Consider the following 20,355-nt stretch of genomic DNA (forward strand, 5'->3'; position numbering starts at 1 on the left):
TCTTGTTTCACTTATGGCTCTGCACAGTGCATGGGACTCCTGTGAGGGCTATGAAGGTCTCTGCAGTGAGCTAAATAGTCCTGCAGTAATTAGACACAGGTACACATATTGACTGATTCCAAAGTAGATTATAATAGCTTTCTATCTTTCAGAGTTGCCTCCTACTGACATGGCTTATTGCCAGTCACTGCGATGACATAAGCAGAGTCTCATTTCAAACCGGCTTCTCAGGTCCTTGAGTTGGGCTCCACCTTGTATGGAGGCTGGTTCTATGTATGGAAAACAGTGGCCAGGATCTGTCAAGCTTCAGTGTGATCTTTGATTTCTCAGTAGCTTGCCAGCTGTCTGAATTAATTTCTAATAAGACACTAAATTTTAATTCAACCTGGCATGCCTAAAGAGGCTTTTCTGTATGTTACTGTTAAGCATAATGAAGTTGCTGTTGATTGGCCTAAGAAGGGCCAAGCTTTGATTTTAAACTGTGCTCTGTTCTGCTTCTGGAACCGAACGAGCTTTGAATTCTGTTTTTCCACACAGGGCGATGCAACCATAAGAAAGATGCTGAGCTTCTGGTGGCCTCTGGCCCTGATCCTGGCCACACAGCGAATCAGTCGGCCCATTGTCAACCTCTTTGTGTCTCGGGACCTTGGTGGCAGCTCTGCTGCTACAGAGGTAGGGCACTTTGTGGGCACTCGGTGAGGGGTAGAAATGATTCTAATTTATTTTCACTTCACCTCCAGAGCTCAAGAAATTCTGAAATACTAAACCATATGACATGGGGACACAGGAAGCCATGATTGGGTGACTTGAAATTTTATCGTTTACTGCAAAGGATGGTGGGACACGCCTTGTGGGAGCTCTAGCAGTGCTCAGAGCCTCTGTGGTGGCCAGGTCAGCCCCACCTACTCTGACCCAGTGTCACATACATGCCATGCCATGCCATCTGTGGGCTCTTTTACAATCAGCCCTCCTCCAGATAAGGGTCTCCTGTGTGTTCACTCCAAGCTCTGGAAATGGACCTGGAAACTGGCTGCCATGCCACTGAAAGGGTTGACTCATCCCTTCCTCCTTTCGAGTTGGGGATGAGCAAACAGAGTGACTTCATTTGTTTCCACCTCCAGAGCCTTCTGGAGAATTAATTCTGTTGCTGGCACCCCTGGCCCTTAGGAAGGCTGGTGACTGCTCATTAAGGCCTCCTCCTGTTTATACCTGGCCTTGACTCTGCTCTCAGCAGCTTCCCAGCCCAGAGCACCCTGCCAGTTTCCATGTCCTGGGAAGAGCCCCTGTTGGCCAGGAGAAGATGCCTATTAAACAAAAAGTAGAAAGCTTTCTCTGGCCCCCATTTGTCCCTGGATTTTGGTAACTGAGTCATAGATGTCATCTTGGGTGGCTGTTGTAGTACAGCATCTTTGTCTGTCAAATTCTGATTTTCCAAGTATGGAATCCCCGCCACTTATGTGCTAGAAATCCACCTTCCCATAAACAAAACAAGATCTTTGTATTAGGCATTTCCAAGTTGCCAGCTACAGCATAGAAGCCCAACATGTGGGAAATAGAGCCAATGGTTATATGCTGTTTGCTGATGTCTCCGGCATTCATGTGCATTTTAGTCATTCCCCATCAGCCCTGTGTGACTTATATGACCAGTGCCATTTCTATGGAGAAACAGAGATGGGAGTCCAAAGAGAGAGGGTTCCCATCTCACACAGGAAAAGGGATCTAGGATGCCCACACCACACCAGGTTCCCTCGCATAACCATGGATGCATCATGTCCTTGTGTGCCATGCACAGTTGCTCTGTCCATTAAAACAAATGAAGACTGACTTCCTCTTTCACTAGTGAGTTAAAACACTAACTGCTAGAGTAAGACCGTAGATGCCAAATTTTCATCTCTCCTTCTTTCATCCGTGCAAGAAAAGAAAGCTCTTTTCATGGAAACCTGTCAGTACCCTTTCCTGTATGAAACATATATTGATTTTACTAAATTAAAATTTTGAGTAGGGCCACAGGGACAGAGGAGCCTGACACATAAGAAGGTGGAGAGACAGTATCATGAAATCAATGACAAACAGGTCCACCGTTCCAAAAGATAGCACAGAAGCAGAAACGCAGAGCCAGCTTAGGGCTCTGAGCCTGGTGTTGCTTTAGGACCCATGCTGGGCTTGAGTGAACAGCTCAGTGTGGACCAGAGTCCAGATCACTGGCATCCACCTGTGACCCAGAGCATGGGAAGCAGGTGCAGGATGCTCTAAGCAAGCTGCCTGGCTAGGCTAGCCAGATGATGAGCTCCAGGTTCAAGTCAGAGTCCTCCCTCAATACATAAGGTGGAAAGCGAAGGAGGATGATACCCAGTGTCAACCTGGCCTACAGACACACACACACACACACATACACACACACACATCACAAATGTACTACGTGTGTGAACACACACATGCAAACGAAGCACACACACAAAACTACATAAGATCGTGATTGACTCGGGAGCTTGGTTAGGCCCAATGGAAAGAGCCAAGATTCTGGAGTCCGAGGACACTGGATTGGAATGTCGGCATGTTAAGGTTGGGATCTGGCCTGATCCTCATTTAATCTATGTGAGACACTTCCCTGGTGTCATCTCTACTCTGTTGCAGACCATCTTGTAGCTAGTGACTATGTGGACAGATGGGCCACTAGCCTCGTCACCTGACCTGGCAGATCCTGGAGGACTTCCTGCTGATGCCCACACTAACAGTGTCCGCTCTTGTCTTGCAGGCAGTGGCCATTCTGACAGCCACCTACCCTGTGGGCCACATGCCATATGGCTGGTTGACAGAAATCCGAGCTGTCTATCCTGCCTTCGACAAGGTGAGACCTCTATGTCATGGTGTCAGAAATGTACTTCATTACACTGCCACTTGATGGACAGGGGTCTCCAAGGAGGACATAACCCTCTGATATAACGGAGGAAAGTGAGGTTTGACTTTGGGCAGATACTGTGATGTTTTTCCAAATTGGTATTTCTGTGGTCACATTATTCCTCTTGAGAATTTTCAAGGAGGGGAAGAAAATAGCCCCCCACCCCAAATCAAGTTTACTGGGTTTTGTTCCTGTGACTTACTGTTGTTTAGCCAGTGCCATCCCTTGTGGATCCAACAGTAGATATCCAAGCTGTGGGTGTGTGAGGCTAGAGCTTGAGCTCATAGGCTCATGCCTGTCTTTCTATGGCAAGGATGTAGGTACAGACTTGCCCATGAGGCAAGACTTGTTTTCTGTTTGTTTGGGGGTCTTCTCTTAGGCTGTATTTATTTATGGTTATTATGTATTGTATGAGTTTATGTGTACCAGCTGCATGCAGGTGACCTCAGAGGCCAGAGGACATCAGATCCCCTGGAGTTGGAATTACAGGCAATTATGAGCCGCCTGGTGAGGCTGCTTGGAGCCATCTCTCTGGCTCCATACCCCACCTTTCCAGTTCAGCCAAAAACCTCAGTGGCCAGCAACTCTGCCTTCCTGAAACTGCTGGCCCCTCCAGGAGATATCTAACCCTTTTGGTTTTACCTTTTAATTGGTTGGAACTTAACTGCTTGTCATTTAATAAATGTCTACAGCGTTTGCTCTGAAACAAACAGCTAGCAAGGCATACTATTTATATACAATGGTGTATTACATTCTGAGGACAAGTAGCCTGCAACTCATTATGTGTTTTGCCTTGATGTTTCCTAGCAGTAGTTCAGAAACATTGCTACCTCTATTTTCTGTTAATCAAATGGGAGCCCTGAGAGTGTGGAGAGGAAAGTCCAGGGCCAGAGTCTCCAGCAGATCAAAACGGTCAGCTCTCAACTATCACTACACCTGCTTCCTCATCCTCACCAAGCCCTCACTCCAACTTTCTGTGGGGACAAAAGTCACATGAAGTCATGCAAACAAGGCCAGGCCAGAGGTTTAAACCTTTCCATTTCACTTGCAATACCATCCCTGAACGGTCTCCTTTGTCTGTCTATTAGGAAGGCCAGGCTTGTAGACTACAGGTTCCAAGAGAGGTACCCAACTCCTTCCACCACACATCACACCCTAAGCCCAGGGTATTCCCCATGTCTACACAAAGACCACCATCAGTTCACCACACACACTCACACACACACACACACAAACACACACTCACACAAACACACACTCACACAAACACACACTCACACAAACACACTCATACACATACACACACTCATACACTCACATACTCACACGCATACACACTCACACATATACTCACACTAACTCACACTCATACTCACACACATACACTCACACGCTTACACACTCACACACACACTCACACTCATACAGTCTCACACACACACTCATACACTCACATACACACTCATACACTCACACACATACACACACTCATACACTCACATACACACATACACTCACACACATGCACACTTACACACACACTCACACTCATACAGTCTCACACACACACTCATACACTCACACACACACACTCATACACACACACACACTCATACACTCACACACATACACTCACACACATACACACACTCATACACTCACATACACAGATACACTCACACACATGCACACTTACACACACACTCACACTCATACAGTCTCACACACACTCACACTCATACAGTCTCTCTCTCTCACACACACACACACACACACACACACACACACTTTGTTCTCACCCCTGACAGCCATCTCCCATACTGCTCAGCCTCCTGCTATTCTTCCATCCCCTTCCCTTCTTTTTTCAGGTACACACGCTCATCATAAAGTCTGACTCTCCTCTCAACGGCACCCCACCATATGCTAGCACGAGATGGGCCAATGATCTTACGCAGGACGGTGCTGGTGTAGCCCTTCCTTGGTAGTTCACTGGTTCCCACCACCACTGGTTATAGATATCTGGATGCAGCATGAGCATGAAGAGCTTCTCCTAGGCAATATTTTTGGTTGATTCCTGAGACTGTGCAAGGGCCTTCTGTTCAGTGAGTTAATGCAACCTATAGATAGAATCTCTGCTTTCATTTCAAAGAACATGTGTAGTAGTAAGTCCTAGAAAACCAGCCCAGATGTCAGTCTTTGCTAAATTTCAGTTCTCGCTTTGGTAAGGAAGATTATATAATGCAACTTAAAGACAAAGGCAGGTACTGAAATGGGTGGAGCTCTTGGTTGGGACTGTCCCATCTGAAATTGGTTTGGGCTACCTAATAATAATAATAATAACAACAACAACAATAACAACAATACCACATTCTGTGTCTTCAACAGGAGCACCCACACCTCTTAATCACAGAGGTTAGAAGCTAAGAAAACTTTCCTTTAATGAACCTACCTCTGGGCAGAAACTAGAGTTACCTGGGATTCTTTTTAAACCTCACCCATTGTGTTACGTAGTTTTTCCGGCTGCTGGACCCACAGCAGCATCAGCCCCAATTAACACACCAAGACTCTGTATTTGATATAATGCTGTTAGCCAGTTACTTGTTTCTTATCCGCTAGCTCTGTCTTAAGTATTAACCCATTTCTATTAATCTAAGTATTTCCACGTGGTCTCATCTTACAGGAAAGGAGCTGGCGTTGTACACTCCCCAGTCTCTACATGCTGACTCCTCCCTACTACTTTCTCGAATCCTCCTTGTCTCCTAGTCCCACCTATCTTGCTTTCCTATTGGCCAACAGTGCTTTATTCATTAAGCAGTATGAGAAACATATTTATAGACTGACATCTCCCATCACCATTATTTCCTTGTTTCCACACACTCCACTGAGTAATTCCAAGCCGTGTGTGGGAATGCCATCTGGCCACCAATACCTCAGACCCCTCTGAGTGAGCTTCCAGCATCCCCAATCTTGACTGGTGGTGCCTCTGACCTCTCTGTGGGTTCCAGAAGAAGAGGTGTAAAGCGGTAGTTCTTCTGACTTAAACATAAAGCACGTGTGTGAATTCTCTGTTTTAGCTGTTGTCTGTCAGACAGTTCACCAGGCAAGTAAAATGGTGTCCCTAATATTGGTGTGCCAGTCCTTTTCAACCACCCCTGCAGAGATTTGCATGTGCGTTCTTACCATGCCCTGCAGGAGTTCTCACACAGGTCATCAACATGGGCTAAGTATGCTAGTTATGGTGAGGTTGCCTGATTCACACACCCCACTCCACCCCCGTCTCCATCCCTTCCCCTTGTAAGCCAACCTGGAGGCAGGCATCATGGATAGGTTTTGTTCCTCAGCTCTGGAGCTAAGTTGATGGAGACTGGAGCAGGGTTCTTCTCTGCTTCCCTGGAGTGAGGCCAGATGCTCCCATTGATTAAGGGCATCCTTGGCAGGCAGCCTCAGCAGGCCTCCTCCCTCACTGTACTTTTTGGTGACTTGTGACAGGATGCATGAACTACCTGCTTAGAGAGAATTTGCTCACAACTCAATGTAGCCAATGCCCTTTGATATCCCCTTCTATTTAAGGAAGACTGCAAAGTGCTTCCGGGCCAGGGAGAGGGCAAGACAGGCACTCCTTAAGCCCAGAGTTTGCATAGGGGTCTGAACATGTGTGCACACATTGTCTACCCAAACAGGACCAATATCATCAGAAGTAAGGTCCAGAAATTGTCTATAACTCAAAGATCACAGAGGCTTTCCCCAGCAGAAGGCTGGGAAGGGGATGGGCCTTCAGGGGAAGGATATTCCAACAAAGGGAGGAAAGAGAGATGCACTGATGTGGGAGAAGATGGAGGAACCCTGTTTGGGATGCGGGGTGGGGGGAATAATGGTGGGGAGATGCATCTGGGGTCCAGGGAGAGCCTTCAAGTGGCTCAGGGAAAGTTTTATTGCTTTAGTAGGGAGAAGACCCCAGAGGTCTGTGAACCATGGCATTTAAGAAGATGCCAAAATGGGACACATGAGGCAGGAAGCAGGCTTCAGAGAGAGCCAAGGCCCTTCAGGGTGAGCTGGCAGCCTGCTGCCAAGGGCAGAGGGTTGAATGAGCCCAGAGTTCCCTCTGGTTAACATTTCTGGGCAGGAACCTGACAGCCATGTCAGAGACCTGATGTGCCAGCCGTCTTCCAAGCTGTCACTGGAAATCCATACTTGAGGCATGTCAAATAAAACAAGGTTCTCTTTGTGACCTGGGGGCTCAGCCAAGGATAACCCAGCCCGGTCATCACCACCATTCTCTTTTTCCAGAATAACCCCAGCAATAAGCTGGCAAACACTAGCAACACGGTCACCTCGGCCCACATCAAAAAGTTCACCTTCGTCTGCATGGCCCTGTCATTGACGGTAAGAGGACAGTGGGGATGTGGGGAGACTGCATGCTTGTCTTCTTTCTCCTTGTGAGTGGCTGGCTGTGTTCACAAAGCGGGAAATTGCCACCTTAGAGGAGCGAATCCTGTATTCCATACTGTGATACCTGGTTACCTCCATTAATGACTGTCATTCCAGACCATGGACTCTAGGAATAAAAGTGTTTCCATGGCTTCTCGGGTCCATAGACATGATCAAGAAAGGCAGCTTTCATTTGAATAATATCTTTCCATGTGTGTTTGTGTGTGTGTGAGTGTGAGTGTGTGAGAATATCCCCTTCCTGGACCCCTGTCTATTTTATTTACTTATCTCTCATTTAGCCTAGACCTTGATGATTCAACTAGTGTGGCTAACCAGCTTGCCCTAAGAGATCCTGTACATCCGTCTCCCAAGTGCTGGGATTACAGGCAGCTGTGATACCCTTCTATTTAGTTTGCAGGCATTGTATGTTTCTAGGAATTGAACCTAGGAAATTGTACATGCTAGGTGAACTCCCTGTCTTGGAGCTATACCCCCAGCCCAGTACTCTTTTCTTGCAACATAATTTCTGATTCATCTTTTAAACTTCCAGTCAACTACAAAAATACCACTGCCCTTTCCCAAATTTAACTAGTATTATTTCATTTTCTCTAGTAGAAATTCCTCTCCGAATTGCATTGTATTGATACGGCTGACTTACTTGGCCATATTATGGGGGCCTCTCCCAAGTTCCATGAAGTCTGTATAAGTACAGAAGATACAGCTATGGATAAGAGTGGACAACACTGAGTGGTGGGCGTCTGGCTACACCTTTTTTTTTTTTTTTTTTTTTTCTAAAGGAGAGTCTCACTACATTGCCCTGGAACTCACAAAACAGGCTAGCCTAGAATTCTCTGAAATTTGCCTGCCTCTGCCTCCCAGGAGCTGGGTGCATGTTCTTAGGTAAACAATACACCCCAACTTTACCAAGCTCCCACATGGAAGATAATATTCAGGAAACATGAGGGAAAGGGCTCAGGCTGTGAAAGCTGAAAGACATACTATGCAATTTAAGATTGATAGTTCCAACATTTCCTAAAGGCAGGAAAAAGTCAACCAATTGACATGGTCGCTGTGTCACGTGATTGCTAAGAGACTAAAGAATATGGCTCTTTTCAACTTCCCTGAGTTTTCCTTCCTTGCTGTGGCTATGCTACTCATAAAGTCCTATGGAACTTAATTTCCACTTATGCCTACTATATATAATGATTGCAGTCATCGCTAACAACCAGTACAGAGGGCAAAGGACTGAAGTATCTTCCTGAGAATAGAAAGACAGTTCCTGACACCTTCACCATAGTCCTAAGAACCATTTAGCCTCATGAGTATTATTGACTGTCCTTGAAAAGCAGGCCCTGATATGTTTCACACCACCAGTGGCCACTCAAAACCTACAGCTTAATATCTGGTCCAGCACCTGGACAGTGTGTGACTGGGACAACATGAGACATACGATCACAGAAAGCCTTTGGAACCGCTGAGTCATAATGTCATATCCTCAGCACCTATCACCACCAGCACTACCTCTCTAGCCACCTGTTCCCGTGAGATGGGGTGACACACACTGAACCCAAGTCTCCTAGCTAGGAGGGAATTCCTCATCACATTTGTGGTTGGAGTTGACCAGTGACCCCAGTCGACCTGTTCCCCTGTTGGCATTTATTTTTCCTTTCTTCCTATGGTGTGCCAGTTTTTCCATAATTCCCTAAAATGTTAGCAAAACACTGAACAACTCTGAAACTTCTCAAAAGAGTATTTTAGGAAAAAAACAGAGAAGTTTCTGTTCCAGGAACAGGCTTCAGCTTGTGGAGACTGTTAAGTGACTTGGAGTCAAAAGTTGACTTGAAGCCAGATCCTGGGACAGCCTCATCTGCTCAGAGAGCCCAGAGTTCATGGCTGTCGTTGGATTAGCTGCCAGGATTCCCAGCCTGTCTTCTCTCACGTGGACGTGCCTTCTTGTAGCTGGAGTTAGCGAAGGAGAACATGGCCACACTGAGTATGAAGACTATTTTTCTCACCCTGATTTGTGGGCAATCATTTGAACCTCTGTAATTTTGATCTTCAGCAAGTTTAAAATAATGACAGGATGTGGAAAAATACATGTATCTCCTAGGCAGATGTTGATTTCTTATTTTAATCCCAGACCAAGAAAACATGTGAGTAGAACTGGCTCAGTATGAAGTATGCCTTAGAAATGGATGTGGAGATTTGGAGATGAACAGTTAAAACCCTTTAGTTTTCAGAAAAGGAAACAACTTAGGATAAGCAATCCATCCACATGCCCAGAAATATACCCTGCTAGAGCTCAGCCACCTGGAACTCTGTCCTGTTAACTTACCCAGGTCCCCAGACAGGAGCATGCAACGTGCTTGAAGAAATTATCTCTTCAACATTAAAAGCTACAGTATTTAAATGTGTGGTTCAGTTGTCCATATAATAGTTCAGTCTGTTCATCCAACATCATGGCTAGGGGAATTGTCCCTAAAAGACACATAGAAAATGTAAAATTGGGTTTTTCCAAATTGAACCTTTGACTGTCAGTGTGTGGTACATACCTTTTAATATCACATGACACATTAATTCTTGCATATCTACTGGTGCCCTTAGTCTGACATTCACAAAGCAGGTCTGTGATGGTAGTCTCTAGGGCTGGCCACATAACCTATCCATGATAACCCATGAATTAGCCCATCAGTTATCACTTCTTATCTATGGTACCTACTCTTAATGAAGGCGTGGATTCAGGAGGAATGTTAGCGGAAAAGCAACATTTGCTGTTGTGACTCATTAGTGTCTTGCTGCCCATCCTTCGGATGACAGTTCACAGAGCTGTCTGGTCTGGAAATGGCCTGGCCCAGTGAGATAAAAGAGAAAGGTTTGGAATCTTTAGTGGATTTAAAAGTCCAAATGAATAGATTGTCAGGTAAGTAAGCCCCTAAGAGCAAGCAGGGAGTAGACTGGGGTTAGCAAACTGCAATCTAAGGAAAAGAGGACAAAAGTACACTTGAACTGAGTCAAAGGATGGCTTACCTGTAGGAGCACCTTATTGTATAGCCATACAGGAGAGGCTGTATTGCAAACAGTAAGCCAGAAAGAAGCCAGCCTCAAAATACAGGTGGCCATCCATGCAGTGACCACTTTGCCAGAACCTTCCTGGTTGCTCTTACATTTGTGTCTACTGAGTCCTGTGACAATTAGAATGTCCTAGAAGCCTGTTGTGAGCATGAGAGGATGGTGTGGAGTAGGCAATAAGGAAGACTTCCCTTGCTGGGGAAGGAACTGGATGCCTGAACTGGAAAGCCCTACCACTCATAAAACCCTGAAGCGCATCATAGTTCCTTCCGGACTCAAGATTTGGGACTGAAGTAAAAACTGATGACCAGAGTGGCACATGGCTCCCCAATAGTATTGTCTGTAGGGGATGAGTATCCCCAAAAGGTGGCAGAGCACCTGTTTTCAGAATCCAGGCCAGCTCAATGAAAGCCAAGAAATCATGCTGCTAAATTTATTGGATTTGTTCATTAACTCAAAACTTGTTTGGGGATCCCCTTTCCTTTGAACTCTTTCTGACACTTGTAACAAGTTGTGGTCGCAGCTTTGGCTGCTCACAGTTAGTTGACTGGCTACTGGCTGACTTCACAAATGGCCTTTGAAGAGCGCTGGGACTTCTCGGACTCCCCAATACTTTAGCTTTGGGAAGCTGGTGCTAAGAATGGGGCCCTTCTGTTCCAGGAGAAGTGGAAAAGAATCTATGTAAAACACAGGTTTGGCTGCCTCCGAGGCCTTCTCAAGCCCCTTTGAACACAGTAGGAATGGGCACTGGACCAGATGGGCCTTGCCAAGTAGAGCCAGTGGGGCACTTTTGTACAGTGGCTAGCCTGCCCGGCCATCCCAACACCCCCTGAATGCTAGATCCCAAGAAAGAGAAGCAAAATGCAAGGATCACAGAGAGGAAGTAAATGGTCTGACAGCTGGAGAGGGTTTGACAGTGAGAGGTAAGAGGGGTCAGCTAGTCAGAAAAAGAGATAAGAGGTTGCCACAGAAAGATGGGCAGAATGGCAGAGATACAGGGACACTCAAAACAGGAAAACGAGGATCCCCAAGCCCTGGAGCTCTCACCCACTCTGCAGGGCTCTGGGAGTCTTTCCAGTGATCGTGAACTTCAGGAGAATTTACAGAGACATGCAATTTTAGAAACCTGGAAATTACACATAATGTTCTTGGCTAAGGTTGGTTTTTGGTGAACTGACTGGTATTAAAAATGCAGGCATGAGCCGGATGATGGCTTTAGTCCCAGCACTCGGGAGGCAGAGGCAGATTTATCTCTGTGAGTTCAAGGCCAGCCTGGTCTATAGAGCAAGTTCCAGGACAGCCACAACTACACAGAGAAATCCTGTCTCAGAAAACAAAACCAAAGAATGCAGGTGTGGAGTGCCATTCTCGCTAGGGTTTGAACAGGGCACTTGGATCATTGCCAAGCTCAGAGAACTGCATCCCACTGTCCACATAAGAACAAGCCCTCAGCTTCAACTTCTCAAGGGCAAGGCCAGGTAGAGAGAAAAGGAACCCTCATGGGATGCCATCAAACAGCCTCCAATAGCCTCCAATAGGAGAGTACAAAGGTATCCAAGCTCAGGACTTGTTGATATTTAAAGGATCCAGGCCTTCAAAGAGAAAAAGTTAAAATAGGAGCAGGAAGATGGCTCTGTGAGTAAAGATTTGTCACGTGGGCATGATCTCACCCACGTGAAAGCCATGCGCACCAGCTCATGTGGGAGTGGGGAGGGGAGACAAAGGACCGTCTCTGGGGCTTGCTGGTCAACCAGTCTAGCCAAGTGTGCCAACTCTGGCAGAAAGAGAAAAAAGGTGAGGTAGAGAGCAACTGAGAAATGCCCCCGCCCCGTCAGCCTCTGGTTGTACATCTGCACCCACACTTTTTCTTTCTTTCTTTCTTTCTTTCTTTTTTTTTTTTTTCTTCCTGAAACAGGATTTCTCTGTATAGACCAGGCTGTCCCGTAATTCACTCTGCAGACCAGGCTGGCCTCGAACTCACAGAGGTCCACCTGCCTCTGCCTCCCAAGTGCTGGGATTAAGGAGTGCACCACCAACAGCCGGCTGGAAATGCTGTATTAAAGGAAATGCTGTATTCCACCACCTGGCTTTTTTCTTTTTTATTTCTTTCTTTTCTTTCTTTCTTTTTTTTTTTTTTTTTTTTTTTTTTTAATGTGCATTGGTGTTTTGCTTGCATATGTGAGGGTGTCAGGTCCCCTGCAACTGGTACAGACAGCTGTGAGCTGCCATTTCAGTGCTGGGAATTGAACCCAGGTCCTCTGGAAGAGCAGCCAGTGCTCTTAACTACTGGGCCATCTCTCCTGCACCTACACCACTACCTGCACACATGTGCACCCAAATGCAAAAAGAAGTTAAAAATCAGTATCACTCTGATCTGTACTTGAAGCAGGAATGGGTATTTGATTTAAGTTACTCTGCTAGGTTTTAAACTTTTTATTAACTTTGGCAGTTAACTGCCGAAGTTAATAAAAAAGTGAGGGGGACCATGAACCCACCTGGAATTTTCCATTCTGTTTGTCATGGGTTGAACTGTGTCTGTTCACACATTGCAATGTTAACCCGACCACCAAAAAGGCAACCTTACTTGGGAGTGGAGTTTGGGTTCCAACGGGCAAACTTGGCTCCAAATCTGTGGCTGATACTATAAAAAAGGATATGTGGACATAGACATAGGAAGCCTACAGTGCCATCACGGGTCCTGATGCTGTGGAGAGGCCGATCGTCACTCATCCTGATTTCAGCCTCAAGGCTGAAGGACTGTTCCCTCCTATTGCTCTGAAACACCCAAATGTAGATCTCTGGTCACTGGCCCTGGCAATCCAACCTGCTGATGTTCTACGAGAAAGGACTCTTTGTGGTCATCAGAAGCTACAAAATTGATTCATGAGACCTTGGCTGTTCAGCTCCCCATTTCTTTAGTTACATGAATCATCACTAGTATTTTGTTTCAAGTCTTCATTTGAGCAGAGGGCTTGCTGAGAAGTACTTAGGTTGCAAGCAGTGCCGTACCTGCCTTTGGAGTCCACTGAGAAGAATTCAGCTTGCAGGCGGCACTCTTGTCTGCCCTTGGGAGCTTTGCTGTGTCTTTGCTGATGGTTTGGGGGACTTTGAGAGAAACAGTCACCAGTATTAGATTCAGGTAACTTGGCTTGGTTGTGTTTTTTGTTAACTGAATAATTCAGTGCACTCACTGGGTCCTTGCAAAACCCTTATCTCCTTCCCATGTTACCATTTGAAACTTAACAAAAATGTGTGTGTCCTGTTGCTAGTGACATGGTCCACAAATTTGACAAGTTTTAATGAAAAGAAACTTACATTTGACTCAGGATTCTGTGGTCAAGGCCCTCACATATTTATGCACGGGTGTGGTCATTCTCCAACCAGGGTCCACTTGACCTGTAATAACAACCCCCCAGTGGGGATTATATTCCAATATATCACCCACTGAAGCATGGCACTACCTACCAAGTCCCATCTCACAGGCTCTGTTGCATTCTCAATTTACCACTGGAGACCAGAAAAGTTCTAGAGAGAAGTGGCTGGACCAGGAACCATTTGGCTTGTCACAGAGCAAGGAATTGGGAAGCGTGCTTGAAGATGCTCTGCAGCCATGGGGAAAATGGCTTTTGCTAGATCAACTTGAATACAGAAAGCAAACCCATTCTGGTGCACTGATGGGAGTAGAGCTTAGAAAGAAGTTCTTAGCTCCAATGTGTCTGGGTCTACCCCACTGACAACCCCCAGGAAATGTCAGAGAGACTACGGGGTGTGGGACCTGGCTTATCTTGTGTCAAGGATTTCTGGCTAGAGATTGTTCCTGTGAGCGCTTTTCTCCTCCCCCTTCCAGTACCCTAAAACAAAACAGGTGGGGCCCCAGCCAAACTGAAAGTATCTCAGTTACTTGGGATATTACCTTGCTGGACATGGTGCTTGAGGCCAGCCTGTTCTACATAGAAACTTACCTCGGAATACTAGCTAGAGATGTGGCCACTTGGTGCCTAGCTACTCAAAGCCCCGACTATGTTCCCCAGCACTATATAAACTGGGCTTGTGACACATGCCTATAATCCCTGCACTCTAAAGGTGGAAACAGAAAGAGTCAGAAGGCTCAGTTCTTATTTAATGAGTTAAGAGCCAGCCTGAATTACATGAGACTTCAAAAAAGACAAATAAATTATCTCAAAAACTACTGTATAAGCTTAGGCTAAAACCAACCCAATAAAGACCCAGAGCGTCTGGTTCAAATGCCTAAGTTGCCACTGGGAACCTTTGCTGAAGTGAGAAATCATTTGGTTCAGGAACAATCTGAAACAGTCAGCATCTTCTTGGGTCAGCAGAGGGTGTGACTGGCCTGCTCTGCCAGGGCCTCAGTGTGACTTGGTGCAGCCACTCTTAGAATCCAGGCTGGAGAGGGAAGTTCCCCTGGGCTTTGTTCCATGAGTTCTGTTTGAAGGACTATGAATTGGGTAGACCACTTGTCCAGACCCAATAAAGAGCTCTAAATAGTGCCATGAAATTGTTCTTGGGGATCTGGTCATCTGTTCCAAGCCCCCAAAGATTCTTTGTACTGAAAAATTATTTGACAAACCAGTCACTGAGAGCTGCCAAAGCCTCTTTCTGTGTGGAGGGGGCTCTTAACTGATAGCCTGGAGAGTGCATTGACCCTAAGCAAGAAATTGAAGCATTTAGGATCTACAAGGATGATCTCATTTCAAAGTCCTTCATTTAATCATACCTGTTACCAGAGAAAGTATATGTAGTAGTTGTGGGGATTGTCTCTGGGTGGGCCTTACACCTCCAGCTACAGGTACTAATGGGTACTTTAGAGAAAAATAAAATACAGTTGTCCCTCCTTACCCACAGATTTTCTTTCTGTGGTTTCAGCTACCTGTGGTCAGCCACAGCCCAAAAATATGATATGGAAAGTTCCAGAAAGTTTAAAGCTACAATTCTGAGAAGCATAACGAAATCCCGTGCCATCTTGTTCATTCTTGCCTAGGATGTAAATCTACCCTTTGTCCAGGGTTACCACAGGCAGGTTAGTCACCATCAGGGTTAACCAGTCAGCTTCAGTAGCTTGAGAAATACCTGGGTGGTTTTTAAAGTGCACCTGTGGGTGTGTCTGAGGGTGTTTGTCCAGAGGGCAAGAGAGGGAGGAAGAACTGTCCTTAGGTTAGGCAGCACCCTGACATAGGCTAGGACCCCAGGTGGCACAATATCTCTCTCTGCTTCCTGGCTACTGTGATGAGAGCTGCTCTTCCTGCCACACTGTCCCAGCTGTAACAGACTAAAACCTCTGGCGCTGTGGCCAAAATAAATCCTTCCTCCCCTAGAGCTGTGCCTCTGGTATTTGACTGTAGCAATGTGTGGCCGTGCTAGGTAATCACTGAGTAGTGGCCATCTCCTGTGTGAGGTTGAATGACACTGACAAATCACATTGCAGTGTTTTCATTCAAGCCATATTCTAGAGCTAGTGTAGTACTGTGTCATAAGGCCTGCTGTGTCATTCATCTCCATTGCTCTTATCACATCAGTATTACCCCACATCGACACAGGAGGGTGACATATTTTGGGATAGACCACATTTTATAGTGTTGTTGCAGTATTCTATATTATGTTTACTGGTTGTTAATCTCCTGCTTTTTTATTTATAAATTGACCTCTGTGTTAGGTATATAGGCACAAGAAAAATTGTACAGTTTTACACATCCACCGAGGGTCCTGGGGTGTGTTCCTTGAGGATAAAGGGGGACTGTCATGAAAGGAAAGAAGGTAATGGATGTGATATTGCTAGAAATAAGCCCAGGGTCACAAAGAAAGAAAGAAAGAAACAACCACTCCAATTGCAATGTCTGAACAAAGGGACAAAGTTTTTGTTTTTTTGTTTGTTTGGGTTTTTTTTTTTTTTTTTTTTTTTTTTTTTCAAGACAGAGTTTCTCTGTGGCTTTGAAGGCTGTCTGGAAACTAGCTCTTGCAGACCACACTGGCTTCGGCTCACAGAGATTCGCCTACCTTTGGCTCCCGAGTTCTGGGATTAAAGTCATGTGCTACCACTGCCGGGCTTGCAAACTTTATTCTTGATCTTGATCTGTTCACGAACAGCAAGCATACCAAGACAGGAAGTGCATCTGGTTTTTAGTCTAACTCCTCCGGTAGTTGCAAAGCCTTTTCCTCCATTGGCTGGGAGGTCCAAACTCACATGTGATATCTTATTTGTACAAATAAAGCCTATCTGAAGGTCAGAGGATGGAGCTTGGCACCAGCTAACCATAGAGGTCTGGAGGTCTGTACAGACAGACAGGAAGTGAGGTAGCTAGGTGGAAACAGGATATAAGCAGGGAGAAACAGGAACTGGATCTCTTATCTGCTGAGACACTAGGAGGTAAGGTGTGCTTAGCTTGTCCTTCTCTCAGATCTGTCAGCATTTCCCTCAATATCTGACTCTGGGTATTAGGATAAATGCACAAGCAGGCGAGGTTGATGGAGGTGGGGGACAAACATGCCAGGCAGACAGAGCTTAAGTGAGAAGTTTTATTAGAAAGGCAATGGGGGCAAGAGAGAGGGCAGAAGAGAAGAGGGAGACAGGATACCTGTCTACCCTAGGGGAATGGCAGGAAAAGAGTGGGAAAGAGATAGTAAGTGAACTGGGGTCTTTCTTTAAAGGGTCCTTTGCACCTGCGCTGACCAGGGTACTGCCTGAGTGAGTGCATTCTGTCAGGTGACAGGGCAGGCCAGCATAATGCCTGAGTCCTTACACCTGGTCCAATTAAGAACTCCATTTACACTCACAATCTTATTCAGTTGGCTACTTTGGAAAGAATTGGTGCACAGGAAATGAAGGAGGGAAACGAAAGATCACTGCTCCAGGCCATCAAATTCCTCCACTAAAGCAGTGGAATTCATATAAATAAAGGCATTCCTAGGTGAAGAGGATTAGAAATTTGCATAAGTGTCTTATGTTAAAAAAATTAAATTCCTTGTCCTAGACAGGAATTTTATAACATTTGATACTATAAAGTATCAAAGACTCACATTATTCCTTACAGGGTGTTGGTCAGGTTGTCCCAGAGGACCATGTACATGACAGAATGTGCAAGAGCCTGTTTGCCTGTCAGCTCATGACGTTTTCCATTTTCTTCCTTCCTTCCTTTCCTTCCTTCCTTCCTCCTTCCCTCCCTCCCTCCCTCCCTCCGTCTCTCTCTCTCTCTCTCTCTCTCTCTCTCTCTCTCTCTCTCTCTTTCTTTCTTTCTTCCCCTTGTAGCTTTTCTGGGAAAATGAAACACAAACTATAAATAAGGTCTGACCTGGCCAAGTCACCTTTGACTAACTTAAGACTACAGGTGTTTATAAATTAGCCATAGGGCTCCAGAATAAGCGAGAGCCCAGTAAGATCCAGGCAGCCATATTATTTTGGCAGTCTAAAACTGGCCCTTCCTAGAACCCTCCTTTGGGATTCTAGTGGGCTCCAGCCCCTGGCATCTCCTGAAATTGCTGTCATGTGTCTGGCCTTCAGATGCCCTCATGCTATCTGTGCACCCCTTCTGGCTTTAAGTCTGTGTGGTGCCCTAACCTGGTGTGCACTGCTAATGCAGGATGCCACAGCCTGAATAAGTTTATAGAGAACAGTTATTGCAGCCTCTGGAGAGGAGAAGGCAGCCTTGCACCTACTGAGACCCTTCCTTGAGTCTTTTTCATGAGTCACAGATTGCCTCCAATGCTGATTGCTGGGCTCAGTAGATTAAAAGTGCACTCCCAATCTGCCTCCACCTTTGAAATGCAGCAAGGTCACCTGCATGCTGATATCCATAGTGTGCAATTCCCTAGGAGAGCCAGGCAGCCACCTGCTCCTGAGGTCTGCCTGTGTGGCTGAGTCTCACACCACTGGTAGATACAGAGAGGTTGGGACAAAAATGCCCAGTGTAGGCATCAGGAGTGGGATCAGGGATCAGGGTCTGCACAGCATCGTGTCCTCAGTTTCCTTGTCTCAGAGCTGTTTGCCATAATTCAAGGGCTGCCTGGCTCCCCAATTTGGCTGCTGATTTCGCTTAGTAGGTAGAGTCTGCCATACACTGGTCACATTAGGACCAGCTCCTGCCTGGTAGCAGCCCATTATAAATAAGCTTGTTTCTTCTGAGGTCTCATATACTAGAAGATGGCAATACCCAAGCTGTTAAAGATTAAAAAATCCCTCCTGGTAGTTTTGTTTTGGTGGCCTCTTTGTCCAGATTAGCAGTTGAATCCTATGCGTGACCCAGTCTTACCTCTCTGTTGCTAAACTACCCTGTCAGTCAGCTGTCCTGGGCGATGCTGGGGCCTGTCCCAGCCTTGGTACCATGCTGACCCTTTGTCTAGAACAAAGGCTGCCTGTGTCAGCCTTTGTTTCTGCCGTTCGCCCCTCCCCCGCACCATGAGGTGGGGACTGCTGCCTCCTTGTTCCCATTCTCCAGCAGAAGAAAATGACTCCCTTGTGCATTGGGGAAGGAACGGGGCAGAAGGTAAAGGAACAGAGGTTGTGGCTTTCTCATACCAAGGCACAGGATGGGGCTCTTTCCAGTGCCTTAGGGCATCCTGGAAATAGAGGGGCCTGAGTCCTCATCATGGAGGAGATAGATGTCCCAGAATTGTATAGGGACTAAGTGAAATAACATGCACAGCTCTTGGCCTGAGGTAATGGGCAAGGTTTTTCCCCCATGGATCTGTTTCCCTCCTTCTACACTGCTCTCTCGAAGCTGACAGGGTCTGGCTTTTTAATTCAGCACCCCTTGTAGATTTGGGAGTTTGATTTGTTGGAGATTAAATTTTGTCCCCTAAGCCCTCCTCATAATAGGCTGCACTTCCACATATGTGGGGAAAAACACACACACACACACACACACACACACACACACACACACACACACAGCCATGCATGTTATGCTGTCATAAGACAGCTGCAATTGTTTTTAACATTTTTTCCCTTTTTCTCAAAGTTTGTTGGCATTTGTATATGAATATGTACTATGTGTGTTTGTATGTGTGGGGGCACAGGTGTATGCAGCAGATGCATGTGTGTACGTTGGTATGGAGCTTGACTGTCATGTCTTACTCGATTGCTCCCTACTTTATATATTTTAGATAATTTTATTTTAATATTATGTGTATTAGTATTGCCTGTGTACCACATGCATGCAGTGTCCTCAGAGGACTGGACTTACAGATGGTTTAGAGCAACCATGTGGGTGCTGGGAATTGAACTTGATTCCTCCAGAAAAGCAGCCAGCCGATGCTTTTAACCGTTGAACCAACTCTTCAACCCCCAAAGGTTTTTTGTTTCTTTCTTTGCTTTTTGAGATTGGGTCTCATATGTAACCCTGGCTGTCCTGGAACTTACTTTGTAGATGGGGCTGGCCTCAAACTCACAAAGATCCACAGCCTCTGCCTCCAGTGTGCCAGAATTAGTCATGTGCCACCACAACAGACTATTGTATTTCTTGAGGCAGTGTCTCTTGTTGATCCTGGAGCTGGCCAGTTCCAACCAGTCTAGTGGGCAGCTTTCACCAGAGACCCCTGTGTCTTGACCTCCCAAGGGCTTCAATTCCTGGTAGGCAGCAGGCATCCCAGCTCTATAGGTGGGTCCCACACTTGCTCTGCAGGAAAGAGCTCTATCCACTGATCCGTTTCTCAATCCCTAAGAAAACATCTTAATTGTAGTAAACTACACATAACCTAAAGTTACCATCTTGTCGACTGTGACACCACAATGAGGTGCATTCCAATGGTTGAAATACACCCCACCATCCGTAGAATTCTCATTTTGCTGAACTGAGCCTACAGGCACTATGCCCCTCCCCCATGCCCCAGATTTTGAGTTTATTGTTGTCAAGGAAAAGTTACACTGAAGCTAGAGTGTGGTACTTTCTAGACATCCTTCAGATCTGGTAAGAACTGGACTGAAGCATTCTGTAGATGCAGCCTGTGGA

At 46.0% G+C, this 20,355-nt stretch overlaps 1 protein-coding gene across 1 annotated transcript in view; it reads left to right on the forward strand.

The window, feature by feature from the left end:
• Positions 1 to 20,355, forward strand: part of Ankh (ANKH inorganic pyrophosphate transport regulator) — a 133,990-nt gene that overhangs the window by 100,073 nt on the left and 13,562 nt on the right. Inside the window, exons 6-8 of the mRNA XM_051182592.1 lie at positions 538 to 672; positions 2,756 to 2,848; positions 7,187 to 7,282. Coding sequence (XP_051038549.1) covers positions 538 to 672; positions 2,756 to 2,848; positions 7,187 to 7,282 — 324 coding nt within the window. The remainder of the gene's footprint in view (positions 1 to 537; positions 673 to 2,755; positions 2,849 to 7,186; positions 7,283 to 20,355) is intronic.

Source organism: Phodopus roborovskii, unplaced genomic scaffold (genome assembly GCF_943737965.1).
Source record: "Phodopus roborovskii unplaced genomic scaffold, PHOROB, whole genome shotgun sequence".
In the NCBI taxonomy this organism is placed as follows: domain Eukaryota; kingdom Metazoa; phylum Chordata; class Mammalia; order Rodentia; family Cricetidae; genus Phodopus; species Phodopus roborovskii.